The 20071-nt window shown below is 30.2% G+C and overlaps 1 protein-coding gene across 1 annotated transcript in view; it reads right to left on the minus strand.

Annotated features, from left to right (window-relative positions):
- The window catches only part of LOC148239263 (potassium voltage-gated channel protein Shaw-like), a 204591-nt gene that overhangs the window by 132096 nt on the left and 52424 nt on the right, over positions 1–20071 (minus strand). Inside the window, exon 2 of the mRNA XM_088183931.1 lies at positions 13912–14009. Coding sequence (XP_088040057.1) covers positions 13912–13955 — 44 coding nt within the window. The 5' untranslated portion in view covers positions 13956–14009. The remainder of the gene's footprint in view (positions 1–13911; positions 14010–20071) is intronic.

The raw sequence follows: 20071 nt of genomic DNA on the forward strand, positions 1-20071 counted from the left end.
TTTAAGTATAGAGAGTGTCACTACTTGCTCTTCGTTAAAGTTTCTCTAGCTGTAGCGTTCTCACCAATATCTTAGAAATAATTTAATGGCAAATAAGATCGAGAAATTTACACAGTATGGTACTTTTTAACAATAAAGGGCAGAGAATCTAAATCACTCTATAGAAAAAGTCCACAACAGATTAAACGCCTCTAAATAAATTTAAATCATATGCACACAAAAGAAAACTTGAATATGTAACTGCTTTATTAATGTCATTAATAAATAACGTGAATAGAAGAGGGCACAGGTTAGAACCTTGAGGAACCCCCGAAGAGAAATTATATCATGTATATATTTAAAATTTAAATTTTATATATATTATACATAATTAGTTTTTGTGTTTAATATATGTTTTTATTGAAGTCTTATATATCTTTATAAGTACAATATATAAAAAATTATTGGCGAGTATGATCGAGCAGAGATAATGGAAAAACGAAAGCATACGTTTCCACTTGGCTTCGGGGCGACAGGGACTTTAAGAATAAATACTATACCCCACTACACCCTGCCACGACGTTTTCATATAAATAAACAACATTTACAGGATAAACAGGACCCGTAATACACCCCTTCGCCGAATTATGTTTGCGCGGCGGTTATCAAGGGGGCGAAAGAACGTTTTCGCGAAACGATGATTCTAGCAGCGCTTTTCGTACCGTCCTCTCTCCGATTCGCCTTTCGTAGAATGTTCGCATGTCGTCTGTGGTGAAACTCGAATTATTTACATTCAAACTCAAGATCCTCTCGTTAATCTAGCGTTCAAGAACGACGGAAACTGGGAACAATCGTTGGGGGCGGACGAATGAGAAAGCCGACAACTATTGCTTAAGCAGTGGTATGGTTAGTTGACTGAACAATTTCTAAGTTTAATATACGGGATGAGATTTTCAAAGCTATGAAGTATCGATTTTAGTATGATGTACGTGTAAAATTGTTTGATGTTTAGTAATGCTCATGACAGATTTAAGCCTAAAGGTCTTCATATTTTACGGTAGCAAACTCTCGAAGATAATGTCGATATTTTTCAAACATTGGATAGTTCTTAAGCCAGAAGTTTTCCAACTAGAGGGTGTGAAAAGTTTTACATATCATCATTCATTATAAATTTATTCCTAATATAGCTAACGTGTAATAAATAGGTTATGTTTTATCTAATGCATTTTTTACAACGTACCGAGTTTTTTACATAATCACAAAATGTAAAAAAAAATGCTTCTTTAATAAACTTTTGGTTGAAATAATGTTTAGCGAATCATATGCAAAATAATTGTGACAGATACTGCTTACTAAAAACACAGTTAGAAGAAGAATTGTTTATCTATCTGAAGATCTTAGTCTAAATTTCAAATCAAAATATGAACCTATAAACAAAACCACAAGTAGTTATTTTACTGATTAATATTTATAAAAATAGAATAGGCAGTGTCTAGAAAATTTTATATCTATAAAAACGACATTGTATATTATGTTTATGACAAAAAAGATGCAAAATTGTTATACATTATTTTTGAGACAATATTTATATTTTTTAACAATTCGTTTACGCTTGTTTCATAGATATAATATTTTATTTTTTCCATTTTCCCACTTCAATAAACTCTCTAGTCTGACACTTTTATTATCAGTTATATTTCTATCGAAAAACTCACAAAAGCGTTATCAAAATATAGCGACAGAAAAACAATAGCACACAAATATTTTTATAACACTATCGTTGTATATATTTTCGATATTATAACATAATATTGAACAACTAAGTCCTTTTTATTAGATTCCCATAAGTTTACCCCAATCAGCCGCAATTAATCTAACTAGCGAAATGATTTTACTCGTTTACTAAAAATATAATATTATGAAATAAACTTGATTATGTATTCAGTCGTAAAAACCAATTAATTTTAATACGAAATTTGGTAAAGTAGAAAAGTATATAACTTATACGAGTAAAACAAATTTCCCCTAGGGTTGATGTAAAAAAATCAAACGAAATAATTATCTGAAAGGGCGAAATAATCCCCCTAGCGAGATCGCCCAGCGCATAAATTGAGACCCTGCAAAAGAGACGTAGTCGTAAATTTTTTCCACCGAAAAAACGCTTTAATTTTGGGACCCAAAAAAGGCCCGTGGCCTCTTTTACAAAACAATAAATATATGACCAATTTGAGAGCCAGTTTAATGCGATTTATACGGCTATGAACCATCAAGTATAAGATCAAAGATCGTAGCATACATCAAGCTTATTTTCAACAACGCTAGTTTAACGATAAAAAATTGTATATGAGTTTGAGTTTTTAATTTAAAGTTTCACTGCACTTTTCAAATCAAGTGAGTGAATATTTTCCAGATAGTTTAATGGAAGCATCTCGATTTTGTAGCATTTTTTTTTGATAAAAGTTATATGTAGGAGAGTATAAAAGTTATATGTAGGAGAATAGAATACTATGCATTAATATTTTTTATGAACAATGTTAAGCAAAATTTAATACCCAATAATATTACGTTGCTCCACGTTATATTGCCTTTCTTTAATTAAAATGTGTTAATCCATGCTATAGATAGACACAGTTAAATGTGATTCATAGCTATGACATTTCGTTTCAACTTATAACAACTCTCGGAAGCATCACTCGAAAGGGCCATAAACCATATTTATATACTCGTTTACGTTTAACTTCATCTCCGCGAAGCAGAAGTCGAAAATTCGTTAACGACGCTATAAATCGCGCAACTTCGGAAACGCCCTGTGTCACTATATACACATACATATATGTCTAATATAATTAACGCCCTCGCGCATTTCCAAAATAATGATTTCGTCCCTTCCTTAAGTTATACAACCTTATCGTCTGCATTCGGTGCGTTTTCATTCGACACTACCCCCAAGTCGGAAGGCGTAAAGTTGGAAATTGTTGCACCCGCCGGGGGCGAAATGAGCGTCGTAACGCTTAAACGGCGAAAGTATTACTCAAGAAAACCTCCCCCAAACCTATTTACACAGGGTGTCTATAATATCACGAACTTTGGCGTAGTCAAAACTTTTAAAAGCTCTGAATAACGGACAGTACCGACTTTATATGTGAATTGTAATATTTTGAGCAAATAAGTTTTGACATAAAACTGTGCGTACATGAACTTGATAATATATATTTATAAAAATATTTTATAATTATATAAATAATATGATTTTTTTAATTTACTCCCAAACGCTTCATTGCATAGTCCTTATATTTAATTTATAATTTTGGCAATTTATCTTTTAAAAGTTTTCAGCAATATGTTTTTAAATTTTATTTTGCTTTAATTTTAATGAAACTTGAATTTTGCTTCGAATTAATTTAATATGTAATATTTTTAATTTCATCAAAAAATATTGTGGCAATAATATGTTTTGTAACAAATTAGATTTATTATTTATAAATTTGCTGAATTGCTAAATAATTAAGAGCAATTTTTTATTAGTGGCGGAAGACAATTATAACCACGCTAATAAAAAAATAAAATGAAAATACTATGGCGAGTAACATGGGAACAATCGTAATGTTGTTAATTAAAATCTGCTCTCTCGGCTTTCAAGCAGGTGCTATATTGTGCGTTTGACCAGTGCGTCACTTAAATGCATGACGTGCCATATCATAAATGATTTTCTGCTAAGATATTTTTAATACTAAAAAGTAAGTACGCCATTCATAAGTTATGGTCAAGATCAAGACATTTATCTGCTCTCAATGCATTTCTGAAGATTTTTATTGACAAACTATTTTCGATCAATTCTAGTTTTTAATTCTAGAACGTCTACAAGAACCACGATAGCATCCACTTCTGATTAGAACCAGGAACCGACTCGCCTATGGCTGTCACCATCCGGCTCCCTAATACGCAGCAATTTAACATCGATCTAATAAAGTCAGCAACGAGGTAATGTTCTGATCTTCAAATTTTCATATTTTATTATTATTTAAATATTAAACTTTTTTAATTTACATTTTTTTAAAGATATGCATGACTAACCTTATACCGTGGAATATACTAAGAGAACCTGAGCTTAAAAATACGCTACAGATATTAATATGCTAGCTAAAACGTCCTGTATATGAGCTATAGGTACATAAGACTTTTCGCTGCGTCGGTTTTCTCGCTGCAAACGAGAAAATGCCTCGGGAAAACGAAACGCAACCCACAACGAGATGCAAATTCAAACAGTTGTGCACGTACACGTAATACGTATTTTATACTAAAACGAAGCAAAGCGCACAATGGAACTCATCCAAGGGGTCAACGTATTTTCATTTGCATTCCGTAGATATTATGAATAAAAACTTTAAAGTTCGCTTTAACTGGCAATTAAAAATCTTTTAACAACGGCTAATTGAAACATATTATTATTTGTGATAATACATACATAGTGTGATAATTTGCGTTGCAGCACTTCATGTAAAATTGTATCAAAAGTAAAACAGCATATTATAAATTTATCATATAAGTTTGTCAAGCAAAGATCAATCAGCAATCAGGCGATAAGATACATTCCCTTTCCTTTGTTCGCGTGTTAAGTGACGAGAGTGAGTGAGAGATAAGAGCGTACGTTACATGCGTTCCACATGCTTACTTCTTCTCACTCACTCTTGTCACTTAACACGCGAGCGAGCGAAAGGAAATGTATCACGCCGTACGCGCTTCAAAAATGTACTGTAAAATAGGAAAAATTGTTTACTGTGATCAGACATTAAGATGTGCTGATGTAAAGATATTTAATATGACAATTTAACTAGGTAATAATCTATCGCTTGAAACGCATATTTAAACTTGTAAAAGAGCTAGAGATCGCCTTTTGATTAAAAATAGTTGCATTAAACAACAATATAAGTTAAAAAATATAATAATTCAGAAAACAGGATAATTATTCCATAAATGTTTATTATGGACTTAAGGCTTTATTAAAGTTATTCACCTACTATACTTAAAATTAAAAGATAACCTTATATAAAAATTTGTAAGAATCATTACAGCTTTTAAACACATATTTAATTTATTCTAAAAGTATTTTGAGATACGTACAAAAAATAATTGTTTTCTTTCATTAGGACAATACGGGAATTAAGTAGCAAAAATATATTTTACCTACTTTTTTTATCACCGAAAATAAAAAATATAAACATAAATGCATTTCAATACATTTAATGCAATAAGACATGTTTTGAGCACAAGATTAAAATAGATATACCATAAAAACTTTTACTTTTGAGTTATCTCGTTAACCATTGATGCTACGAAATATAAATGTAAATATAGCGAATAAAATATGTAGTTATTAGTGGTAGTATCTATAATATAAATATTCATATTACTTTACAATTTTTGTCAAAGCATTAGCTTTCATCAAGATTTTTTTTTGTATAATTAATATTTGATAAGTAATCCAAAAAAATGTTAACATTTTTATCAAACGGCTACTCTATATGATATAATGGTGTTATGCCCATAAAAATATACCGATAAGCACTTTATATACAGCACGACTAAAAAAAACTATATTATAACCTCCAATTTAATATACAAATATTAAAATTGTCAGAAGTGATTATTTTTAAATAAAAACTTCATTCCCTGAAAAAATGTTCCCATGGCTGTTAATTATTAGATTTTCACTCTCGAATAAATCAAGTATAAAACAATACTAAGTTCATATATTTTGGCAAATTAATAATATATAAGCTTCACCAAATGCTTCATAATTGTGGTTTAAAATTTAATATATTCCAATTTGGCGTAAAGTGCACTACTACATTAAATTTTGCTTTGAGGTTTCAGTTGGGAAATATATTCAACCAACATGACAGTAATTAAACTTTCAGTGTTTTACAGGAAATTTTAACATCCCAAACACACACATATATATACATGTACTTTGAGCTAAAATTTCATACATCATCACATACACCATAAACGCACCATAATATAAACAAACATTTGATATTAAAACAATATTATCATAGTTGCAACAATAGAATCAATAATCATAATATGCAAAGTAAATAATTTTAATATGTATGAATACACATTTAGCTAACACAGTGTCTTAACTATCCTGTTGCAAGGATTTACATGGTTTTTCTAAAACTCGCAAACACTAAAGTAGGAAAATCAATGTTGGCGTAACAAAATACTAAAAAGCAAGAAATACGAGCAAAATTGAGCCCATAAACGTTTCAATATTGGGACACATTGGCACACAAAAAAAAGTTTATACCCTTCCGGATCGGAGCGACCCTTTCTAGATTTGTATCGGCAGCCAAATCGAAAACGTTATTTCTCTGCATCGAAACCATTTTGTAGTATTGGTTTAATAAGATCAACCATATTTCATATACAACTGTACATAAATGCACGTCACACATTTCGACATTCATTATTAAATATCACTTAGTTTGATCAAATCCTTAGCGAATTCTATAAAGGCAACTAAGTAATTGTATATAATGCAGTCTGCCTTTCTGGATGATATATAGACTATAAATCAGTTGCGCCAATTAGTTAATAACCCCATATACTTTATCGATGGGTTATGAACCATAAATAATGACTACAACGACTTGGGAATAATTGATATATTAGATGATAAAATGATATATGTGAGTAGAAGATAATTCTGATATTGAAACATATAGTTGTTTAATTATTACCATATAATACGCTCTATCATATTGTAAAATAAGAAAAAATATTATTTTATATTTAAATATATAATACATACAAATACAGAGATAAAAAATAGTTTCAACTCCATATAAATTGCTAATTATTTGGAAATACAGTAACATGATCAAACTATTAATTATAAACAAATTTTAAAATATGTTTTAACTAAAATCACACTTATTAGTATATATTTTATAATTTACTTGACGCCAAAAATCTACAATATATCAAACGTGTATGGTTTTATTCTTAATAAAGTTAAATATAAGACTAAGAAAAAGTTACAAGTAAAAGCATTAAACTCATGACAGTCATAACTATCTATGAAACGTATTAAAATGAATTCTTAAATGTTCATTTCACTTAAAAGTAAGACAGTGTGATGTGATAAATTATAATAAACACTCAGTTGTGTAAGAAAAGTCACATGTTAAATAATAAATATATACTAATGATTTTCCAGGTAGCTCAATTTTTTTTATAGATGTCTACATATAATGAATTAGTATAATTAACATGTCACGTCAATGTCAAAGATTACTTTTAAATAATCATACTAGTGCATAGGTTCTCAAAGTGGACAATATCGCTCACCGGTGAGCTATGAATGAATCTCGATGGGCAATACTGGCTCTGGAGGAAATATGTGGGCGATAGAAGAGCCATAGAGGGCGACGGGCAAGTTGGAAAAAAATATTGTGCTATAAGATAATTTAAGAGTGTGCGTTGTAATCCTTTTTTTCAGGTACCTATGGGTAAAGCCCGCACCGTTAGAGTACCTACTTATTTTGCTTTTATTTCAAATACGAATTTTAATTAATAGCATTTAATATGCTATGAGTAGCAAATATTCAATAAAAATAACAAATAAATTTTATATATAAAATTATTATTAATAAAAATCATTAACGTTAAATCAAATTATTATATAATGTTTTTTTATTTAACTATGTAAATATATAACTATTTGGGGTACCTCAAAACAGTAAAAGTTCGACCGCCGTACATGTACGGCGATACCGCTCAAATGGTTAATATTGATGAAAACATTTTCTTCGATTTTAATAAATGATTTAAGTGAAATTCAAACTACTTGGTATTTAAAATTCTGAAATTGCGCAAGCTACATAAACATGTTAGTAAAATTATCTAGATATTACTACGTTTACAATTTATTATTAAATTACCAAAATTACCAAAATGGGTGATTCAAAATTGTATTTACACTACTTTGATATACTCTTTATTAATATTTTCATTTTCAAAATATATTTTGCTTATTAATTTATATTAATATATAATATATGTATGAAATTTATATATTATATTAAGACAAGTAATGGTTACCTTCATCTTTGTGGGTATTAATGACCTTCTGAGAATAAGGAAACAGCATAATCGTCAATCAACTCTAAGCTTACTAAATAGTGGAGCGCAATATGACGTGGCGCTCACGATATGCCATGTATTATATATACAGGTTGAGTCAAACATGCACAAAAATAATATTGGAAATAATTTTTCCGAATTAATTTCTAGCGATTCATATACAAGAGACACGTCAGACACATAATCTGAAGACCCACGAACTATACTCGTGAATCTAGGAGCTGTCTAGAAGAAAGCCGCATTCCTATTTATTCTTCAACGTTCAGAACGACGGTGTACATAACGCGGTACAAAACCTGACTATACACACTCGACTCTACTACACAACGACGCTCGGGCTACTACTTCGCTCCAAGAACATCGACATAAGCCGACTCTTGTTCGAGCAATCACTTCCAGGACATTTGTTCTAGAACAAGTAACTTCTACAAGAACCTATCGACGTAACCGAAAATCCATTTTTAATGCTTCTATGTACAATTACTAATTTTTAATATATCAAAATTGTAGAAACATGATTTATATTTTGATATGAATTTTCTTGTGCGTTGCTGTAATGTCATTGTCATATGGATTTATGTCTCCACAGCCGCAACACTTTGAGATAATAAAAACGAATCGAAAAATATCCCTTTATCAAAAAACAAGGCCGAAAAAGAGAGTAGGCGTGAGCCTTCTAGGACGATGGAATCGAGAAATTCGTTTATAGGTTCATAAAGTTCCTGATTATTTTTATATAGATATATATATATACATAAAAAAGTTTATCGATTTTTGAGACACACAAAGATAATTTCTAATTTATAATCATGCTGTATGTCAAATTTGATATTGAGCACAGCGCTGTTCGAACCAACTTGAAATGCAAATAGGAAAATTTCCGTTGCACCCAGAAGGCATAAAGTAATTATGATGGCTCTAAAGGTGACGCTAGATCAATTTGATTCTGTGATAAGATTAGATGTATAATTTGCGTTCACAATGAACCAGATTACAAATGTAAATTGGATATTGGAATCGTGTCGGTTTAGAACCGAGTCAAATTGTATGTGATAAAATCATTTGTAAAGGACAAAATGTACCGTTATTTTGCCAAACTGCAACATGTCTATGCAAATTTATCTACATATGTTGTTACTTGAAGGTCTAAAAGTATACAACACTACATATTTATTTTAGCAGGTACAACCCTTTTATTTGCTTAAACTTTGTAAGAAACAGCTTTCGTATCCGACTTTACGAGTTTTATTCCCAGTTGTATCGTATTATTTGACAATTGACTAGGTGTATCAACGATGTTTTTTACTTCATTTTATATGCTCCGTAAAATTTAAGTATTTTAGATGCTTGACTAGTGACAGTATGACTTAAATTTTTTTACAAGAAAAGCAATTATTTCTCAAGTTAATTCCTATCACTTTGAGCAACTATCAAACTTGTAAATTGTCTATAATCTATATCTAAGCCAGTCCGAATTTATTATCGTCAGGGTGTATCGAGAATATTATAATCATACCGCTTATAGTTGGCATTAGAAAATTGTAATTCTTATATTCCTAAATAGAAAAAATAAAGCAAATTGGCAGAACACTAGGAACCAATAATATTTTAAGAATCAACACATTCTCGCCATTAAACATGCCAGTTAGAAGCATTTTATGGCCAATCTATTACCAACCTCAAGCTTTATTTCATACTTTTGTAATCTACTTGAATGTAATAAATTTAATAAAAAAAATTGTGTCGACAAACTACGGCCCACGGGCCAAATCCGGCCCGCTGCCTATTTTAATTTGGCTTAAATTTTAAATTAGATTTTACAATTTTAAATTATGCACTATAACAAAACAGCCAACCGTCTAGTTAAGGAGTTGCGACATATTACCGATGTATTAAATTACAATTTCAAGCCAGAATTAACAGATGACCATTTGCAATATATTTTAACGAGAAGATGTGACTGACTTTAAACTTCAGTTTGATGAAATGATATTGCAAAAAAAGCAGTTTTATTATTTTTATAAGTAAAGCTACCTACGTTTTAGACTATTACCTTATCTTTATTGTTTAATTGTTTTTCGCATATTTACCTATTTATATTATATAATAGTATCTGCAAAATAAATACAAATAAATGTGAAAACCTATTTTTTCTTGTAAAAAAACCAGACTTGTCTAATAAATATAATCAAGCCCACCAAGCGCAAAATATTTGCGATCTGGCTCTTTATAAAAAAAATCTAGTCGATTAGATAAAATGAACGTGTTGCAACTGACATAATTTCTCGAATTGAGAAATTGATTATGAATTATACATTTATTGACGCATTTTTTTCTTGTTTTAAAGATGATCGTTATATATAATTACATGATTATTTAAATTTTATTTTTTAAATAAAAATGAAATAGAACAATTTAACAACAGTTTCTGAATAAGTAGGATAATAGCTAAGCACACAAGTACAGTTATGTCCGACGGACACCAGAACAGATCTGTCTGAACTCGGCTTCGCCACAAACGCAAACTGTCTGAACTCGGACATCAGATTTACGTGTCTTGGGGTGATTCTACATTTCAACTAAGCAAGCATATTATGAAGCCCTATCCCTAGAGTACTATAAGAATAACTAATTGTGATTGGCGTCAAAACAATAATCAATTACACGGTTTACAATTATTTTTAACACGCGAATTAAGTTTACAATATATAATATGATGTCTCACTATCATTGATAAAAAGAGTGACCGATGGGTCATGAAGTAATATAACTTTATCACCAAAATCTTATTTTAGACGTATACCGATAGCGGCAACTTTGGCGCAAATTAATATAGGCGCGCGAAAATGGCCCAGGTCATAAAATCACTTAAGGGACATACTTTAAGAAAATTACTGGAAACCATCGGATGCGCGTGATCGGATCTGCGTGTTCATGTCCGATCCGTTTGTTTTGAGCACGGACTTTTCTCACCACACAAGATCGATTTTGTCCGTCAGACACCCGCGACGGACAGATCCACGCGTGTATGGCCAGCTAATAAGTTTAAATTAAATTATGTAATATTGATTAAATATATTTTCCAAGTATGTACGTTAAATTTTTTTATTATTAAATTGAAAACTGACAAGCGTAAGCCCAACGCGTTACAATGGATTAAATCCGTAGCAACTGAGTAAGTCAATCAGATTTAATAAATATCTAGAACTAAGTATTAACCATCAGACTGAAAGTCTGAGAATCGGTGACATATATATTTAATATAATATATATAAAAAAAACTTGAACTCTGCGTAATTTATTTGTATGTGCGTTTCATTGATCTTTTAACGAATAGCTATTTAGATCAAATCTTAATAAAAGGCATAAGTTTGACAGGCTTTTTTTGTCTATAATATTAAATTAATGGATTAATAATATTCATTCTAATATATGGTGATTATAAAATATAAATCGTACAAAGACGTATAGTTATGTGGCCTCTAATTACAATTTCTCTTGTGGAGAAAAAAAATGTGTGATTGACATTAAAAAACTATATAGTTAATTTTATTTTATTTCATGATCGCCTATACAACTTCTACATATATTAGGTGCAAAAACAGTTATGCACAAACTTGTGTAATCAGTTTGTGTACCTCTAACACTGATAGCAAAATGATCGTTACAGAATATGCGACTATGGCTCTATTTTATGATCCAATGTTCAATAGAGAATCCGTGTAATGGCGTCGTCCATGTGAAACACCATCAAGAAAAGCAAGTATCCCATTCAACTTGAGAGAAACGACGTACTAAGATGAGTAAACGTATCTCAGTAGCTTTAAATAAATGCCGCTTTTGAGAGAACCGATATAGCTTTATGTCATATAAATTATTATTTGCAATCGGATTTTGAGTTATTTTATCTATTATTTTTTTATATTATAACTATCTAAAATATTGCACTATTATTTCTGCAGAATAGACATACAAATGTATTCATGTATTTTGAATAATATTTTTATTTATGGATAGTGCATGCATGTCAAATATATGTATACTATGTAGTTGTTTGGTAATTCGAAACTCGGACAAAATTTTGCCGCTTTGCATTTTCCTGAAATTGTGTCAAGAGTCAAAGTTGGATACTGCGACTAAAACAGCCAATCTATGTTTGGAAAAATCTATGTACATTCGATATCAGGTAACTACGGATATATAATACAATATGTATAAATATAGACCGCTTCACACAAAGCTTTTATGGACCCGCTGCCATTGTGCTATTCCAGGTGTGAAAAGACACTTAGTTATATGAATATCTATGTCAATTTAAACGAAATCTTATACTTTTCTCAACGGGTAATAAATTAGGTTGCTTTAAATGTAATAATATAATATATATGGTAACATGCAAACACGTTTAACATTCTAGCTGCGTATTAATTATTATAATCATTTGCTAAATTGACTCGTTAGTCAATATATGTATATCATATTATATCGTACTTATACATATATGTACACTCTACATAATGAATATTGATTTGCACCAGATATAATTATAAAGTGGTTTGTGTCGTAATATATTGTGTATTCAAGCAAAGCTTAAATATAAATTATATATTGTAATTTCAAAGGTTGTATTTAATAATATGTTCTTTAATTTATCCGCAATTTACTATAGTGCAATCTTTGTATTTAAAATCATAATAGAATTTGACTCCGGGTTGTAAATGTAAAATATAAATTTAATTAAATTAATACAAATTTCTAAGATGTATGTTCTTCTAAACTGTTCCATTCATACAAAGGTATCAGATCATATTCTCAGTTATTTATTTTGCAATCAAGAAAGAGTCTGGGTACAAAGCACACACTCCCCTTGAACTGTTTAATTGATGAGGATAGCTTGGCTTGAAGTGTGAATTGGTTAATTTTATATTATAAAGATAAAGTGATATTAGAAATGTGTTTGTTTCTTTTATATTTTCTGTTTTTCTCACATGAAAATTTCCTATCCTTGTCATCCAGTTTATCCACGTAATTTCTGACACGTCAGAGAACAAAATTATGGGGTTAATTTAATACATTTTGCAGTGTTGCTTTTAGTGATAATGAAGTTGCCACATTTTCCTAAGAAGCTTTTTGTGATTACTATTTTAGACATTTTCTTAGAATTTATATGAAAATGGTGAAACGTATTAGATAAGTGGTAATAACATAATAATAATATTATTATATATTTATCACCAAGAAGCTAGCCAATTTATACTTATGCTGATGGTATCTTTAATCAGCTTGAAATACACTCATTCGATTAAAAATACCTTGCTAAAACAGCCTAATCTCTTAATTCCCCATAAATCTCTATTGAAATACGATTTGTTCTGAGAGCACTGAATATATTAATCACTTTCCAGTGTACACATTTGGCGTGCTAGAGGAAAGCCCAACACATTAATCACTACCCGTCCTCGCACAATCGACCAATTAAAACTGATTAATGTCCGGTCGCGGACTTTTAAACCCTTTCATTACTTTCTCCGGTCTCCGGAGAGTCTGGCCGAGTTGTTTCCAAGTTTGGAAAAGTGTGTGTTTATATGTGTGTGTGTGTGCTGCGGGTCAAGCGGCCCGCCAATGGGACGGAATAATCTTCAGGGGATAACTCGGTAATCGTGCGGATAATTGAGGCATGATGGATGAGGCTAATGGAATACGTGAATGTTTAATCCCCAGCACGAAGAGTTTTTGTTCTCAGCCAAGAAAATTATTCTCTCGCCCAGGTGGGAATTTTACCTTATGCCGCCCACGTTGAGAATTATCCTGTTCTCGCCGTCCATGGCAAGTTTCGCTGTCTAGCATTATTTCACCGTTCTCACGTGGCCGGACTGAGCCTGGAATCAAGAAAAAAATACACGTTATAACGTTTGTATGTTTAGTCCAGACCGTAATTAACCTTTAAAAAGAACTATAAGCTGCTAATTTTTTGTCTAAACAAATCAACTATATATAAATTGATCTCTGTAGTTAGGATATATATAATCAATAAGTCAAACACTTTAATTATTTATTACATAATGGTATTCTTAAATGTTTGTTTTATTAATATTTTTGTATCAAACATTTAATGTTGATCTATGTATATAATAATCTAAAAAAAGTAACGTTAATATTCATGTGTAAAATAATCGAGATAACAACCGGCGCCACGCTGTCGTGAAAACAATCTCACTTTTAATGGTCGATCACATGACCAAATGTTGACCGCTCAGTGGTGGTATTTATTTTTCTTACGAAATCTACATGTATGATACTACTTCTAATCACCGTTAAATTATTCTCTAGTTTTTTGAGACATTAATGTTGGATTGAAGTATTTAAAAAAAATTAAATACATAAAAAATATGTATTTAATATTTTACACCGATTTCTTTTTATCGTATTCATACTAATTTTAAGAATATATATATATATATATATATATACATATATATATATATATATATATATATATATATATATATATATATATATATATATATATATATATATATATATATATATATATATATATATATATATATATATATATATATATATATATATATATATATATATATATATATATATATATATATATATGTATGTATATATGTATAATATTGAGAAAATATTAAAATTGTATAAAAATTTGTGAATGAATATTTATTAATTTATTAATTCAATCATTAAAAACAATTCCCTTTATGTCTTGGTAATCTTAAAATAAATTATTTGGAAAACATATTTTTTTATTTTAATAACAATAAAATTATTAAAATTGAATATCGTAATAAATCTCAATATATATTATTTAATTAATTCATAATAATATAATGGTTATATAATAATTTATTAATATATGTTTCTTATAAATTAATTTAATATATTTTTACGATATTTTAAAACGTTTGCTCTAATGTTAATTAATTTATTTATAAATTTGAGAAAATTATTTATTTAGTTACGTATTTAAACATTGCAAATAAAACACATAAAAAATATAGGGATTGCGCTGAAACTCTTTTCAGAGTTGTTGTGAATTATTTATAATGGCAGGGGTTAAAAAAAATATATTTCCCATGTATGAATTGAATTTCCTATGCCTTAATTTATTTAATTTATTAAAAAATCAGCTTTTATATAATTATGTTTATATCTATCACCGTTCATTGATATATTCAGCTTAACCCATCCCGTACGGAAGGTAGAAAAATCGCGAGCGTTCCGAACCGGGGTTCATTTTGTCCCCCAGACTATTCTCGAAATTATGATACTTTTTCAACAGAAAATTGTTAGCCTAATCATCTAACATGTGTTTCCATACATATTTACTTTCATAAAATGAATAAAACCTCTTTTTATTAGCATTTTTTGCAAATTATAGTCATATTTTTCGGCGACATTTCTGGCCAAAGAACGATCGGCGATTGAGGGGCGTTTACATGCGTTTACTTGTCGATGCTTGTTGCAGCGTTTCTCAAACACTGACTAATAAAATTATTATTATTTAATTATTTATGAATCGATTAAATTTTCAACAAATTAAATCAATTAAAAAAATAGTAAAACATTATATTATTTATATATAACTTATTATTGTTAAAAATAATAATTGCAAAAGAAATAAAAATAATTCACATTTTTTTTTTTAAATAATGTGTTTATAATATAAAATAACAAAAATAATATATTTATATTTAGGATAATAATATAAATATTTCATTTATTCTACGCGTGTATCTTGTAAACAATTTGGACATGACAATATTTTAAACTGGTGCTTGTGAACCGTACATATCGCTTTTTTTGCAGGTGGTGCAAAAAAATCGAGTCTTTCTGTCCTAAAAGCTGCACCTATTTCTCCTAACCTCTTGCTGGCGTGAACGCAAAAACTCTTGCGGTATTTCACGCTTATTTTTTATAATTGTTCCTGTTAATGCTGTCTTCCAAAAGTCTTTGAGCAAGGGGCACTGACGCAAAGAAGTTGTCAGTAATGACACCACGTCCAGTTCCAATATAAGGACTAATTAGATCAGTCACTACCCTTTCACCTTGGTTTCTCTCTCGTACTTGCTGCTTTCCCATGTATGGTTGTATATTTAAAATATATTACGTCTCTACATCAGCAGCAACCCATATTTTTATTCCATATCTGCCGGGCTTACTTTTGATAAAAGCGCGAAATGGGCATCTCCCTCGATACGTAGCCAGTCTTTCGTCAACCGTGATATGCGATCTTGGAGAGTAATTATTCAAACAGGCTGCTTTAAATTTATTAAATATCGAGCGTAGTGATTCAAATTTATCTTGCGATTGTTGAAATCGTAATTGTCTGGTGTTTCTGTCATCAAAGTGAATTTTACTGTTTAAATATACGAATCTGTCCCTTGAAATGACCGTAGAAAAAAAGAATTCCTTAAAAAGCTGGTTAAATGTCCATATTTCCTTTAGTGGTAGTCTACGGCCATTGCATCTTCCAGATGCTATCAATACGCTGATGAATGATTCTATTTCCGGTTGGTTGGTGTGGTCTTGATTGTCATTTCTAGAGACCCGATAAGTCTCCACTACTACTTATTTCTTGAATCATCGCTGCAGTCATGAAGAGAGCAAATGTTTCCTTGATTGTAGTCACATTGCTAGCCTCTGTTCCAAGTCCTGAAGAAGATGTTACGATATTCTGGATTCGCGTTCTGGAATTGTATCATGGAGTTGAATGCCATTCTAGACCAGATCTTGACATGAACGTGGTGTCTTCTGGTGTGAATTCATCATCTTCGGTTTCTTCATCTTTTGATGAAGAATCGTCAGCTTCGTTATCGATTACATCATTTACGTCGGTGGCATCTGAATCCAACTCTTCAAAGTCGATATCACTGTCAAAAGATTCATCGACATTGACATCATCTTCACATTCGTCTAAAAGTCTTTCTGTATCTTGTCTGGACGACATATCCCAGTATTTTATCACAATTTATACCGCAAAAAAATCACCAAATACGTATAATATAATATACAGAAAATAACAAAGTGTATAATAATACTTCCTACATGAAATAAAAGGTATAAGATGATGGAATTACAAAAATAAAAATAATAAATCAGCTTTGCAAACAATGAAACACGGCAAAAGTTTGGGAGACATTGATTTGCAAGCACGTGGCTTTCTCCAGACAATGATTCTTCTGAGAAGGTGATGGTATACCAACAGCATATAGCTTTCTCGTTCTAACTCATTGTGGAAACCGACCATCGACACATTCATAACTTTCGAGTGCGAGTGAACCCAAATGTTATCCTCTATACCTGCCCTTCTTGGAATTGCAAAACTGACGGTCACTCACAAATAATAGATATTTTACCGCAAATTTATTTTTTAAGCCGTTATACGATTTCGAAATTGACTCAAAACAAATTTTACCTATGTATAATCCTTAATTACAGGATTACATAAAATGTGGGTCTATTAATGGTAGTAATTAAAAAGTTACAGTGAAAAACAACTTCTTGGGGTATTTTTTGGCCCCCTTTTCGCCCAGGAAGGGTTATATAATCAGCAGCTTTCATAACGCTTTCATAAAATTATTCATGCTTTTAATTTTAAATCAGAAATACCTATTTGCCACATTGTTATTTAACATATAAATAATATTAAAATAAAATAATTTTAAAAATAATGTATAAATATTTGTTGCATATTTGTGTACTGTTAATATTAAAATTAAAAAACTTACATTTCTTTAAAACGTGTGAGCAATATTCGTATGAATAATCACCTTGCGAACGTACGATTTGTGAGTAGCTTGCTTTCAGGCCAATATTCGTGTAAGCAATCTTCCTGTTACCATTTTTCATGTGAGCAATGATCACAGAATCCATATTATTACGTGTAATTTAGACACTTCATTTTATCAGGGAGTCGTCATATGATTCACAGTGTACGTGTTTTCATTTCCTAATTAATCATAGTACCTTAAACCAAAAAGTTTATATTTATAAAAAAAATATACAATTATTTCTGGAAGCATCAAATTAGCTCCTAGGTATGATTTAATTATAGTAAAGGTGCTTGAAGAACCGGAAAAGAGTATATAAATATTTTCTAATACAATGAAAGATGGCACATGATATCCTTATTCGAAAACAAGGAAAGAACCCTGAAGGCACGAGAAATCTTACAAGTCAATTAGTCTTATTTCATCAAAAATGCTTAAGAAGCTACTGCTACATAGAATAAATCCAATACTACAAAAACAAGAGATAGAACCAAGGCACCAATTAGGCTTTTTTCCAGAGCACGTCACAATTGGGCAAATACACCGACTAGCAAACAAGATTAATAAAAATATATGATAGAGAAAATATTACTCAGCTGTTTTTCTCAATATAATTCAGGCTTTTGACGAGTATGACAATATAGGATTAACATATATAGTGAAATCTCAGTATAGCGAAGCTCACGGGACCGAAGAAAAAAATTCGTTATATTTTTATTTTATGTGTAATTACTGTATTATTTAGTTTTAAAATAACCTCTTACATTATTGAGAGATTGATTTTTTTTCCATTTTGAAGGATATTGTGATGAACACAATAAAATTTGTTGAAAACATGTTTTATAAAAAAAGTTTGAAGATCGGCAAAACACCTCGAATATTGCTTGTGAACATATCAGGCATACGTCAAGTCAAAAACGAACTGAATTCAGAAAAATATTGTATCAAGTTGTAACGTCATTCTTAAATTCGGATCAAAATATTTCGTTATACTGAGATCAGTCTTCGTTACAATGAAAACTTTTTTTATTAAAGTTTTTTGGAGACATATTAAAGATTTGTTATACTGGGAATTTCGTTATTTTGGTATTCGTTACAAAGAGATTTTACTAGATAATCAAAATAGTACTTATTCACCATAAATCTATATAATAAAATATCAGTGTACTAGTGCCAGTATGGTAATTAATTTATACAGCAGACTTGCCAACAAAAAAACAGGACTACCTGAGCAGCTTTTTCTTATGACGCAGTTAATTTAACGTCTACTTATCTCAAAGAAAATACAAGAATAGCTGCGTATTTGGAGATTAAAAACAAACAAACTAAAGGTTGTCCATGTTACTTTTACAATTAAAAAGAAAACATGTTCCTCTGTCCGATTATATAACAAAATAATAAATATAGATATGAAATTATATAATGTATATAGATATTTTAATGTAAAATATCAAGACAAAAAATCAGTCAGTCTAATATCGTCTGGGTTACCTCAGAGTAGTGTATTAGGGCCAGTACTGTATTTATGTACTACTGTACAGCAGACTTTCCAATTACAAAAAGGACTTTTTGCGTAACTTTTGCTAATGACACAATTATAATGGTTTCCCAAAAGAATACAGCATCTACTTATAACAAACAAACCCCCATTAAAATACAAGAATGGCTGCGTATTTGGAGAATACAAACAAATGAGCATAATACAAACATGTCCATGTTATGATTACCATGAAAAATAAAACATATCACCCCGTCCGATTAAATAACGCAATAATTCCCCAATCGGATATTGCAACGTATTTGGGGATGCACCTTGATAAAAGTCTTATCTAGAAAACCTATATTTAAAATAAAATAAAGCAACTAAGACTCAGTCTGAGAAAATGTTATTGACTAGTGGGCAAAACCTTCTGACAGTGAATTATAAGCTGCTTGTATACAAATCCATTCTTAAGCGAATTACTGTAACAATCCGGAAAAATAGAATCTCAAACATATAAAATTTAGCCCCCTACAGATGAAATATGCCAGAAATGGTAAAACGCTTATCCAAATTTTAAAAACAAATATTTAAAGATTTTAGAATGATATCTACCTTTCATAACAGCCAGATGGTAGACACGGGGAAAAACTAGAGC

This window comes from Plectrocnemia conspersa, unplaced genomic scaffold (assembly GCF_051122295.1).
Source record: "Plectrocnemia conspersa isolate PC_06_02 unplaced genomic scaffold, ASM5112229v1 ptg000001l, whole genome shotgun sequence".
Classification (NCBI taxonomy): domain Eukaryota; kingdom Metazoa; phylum Arthropoda; class Insecta; order Trichoptera; family Polycentropodidae; genus Plectrocnemia; species Plectrocnemia conspersa.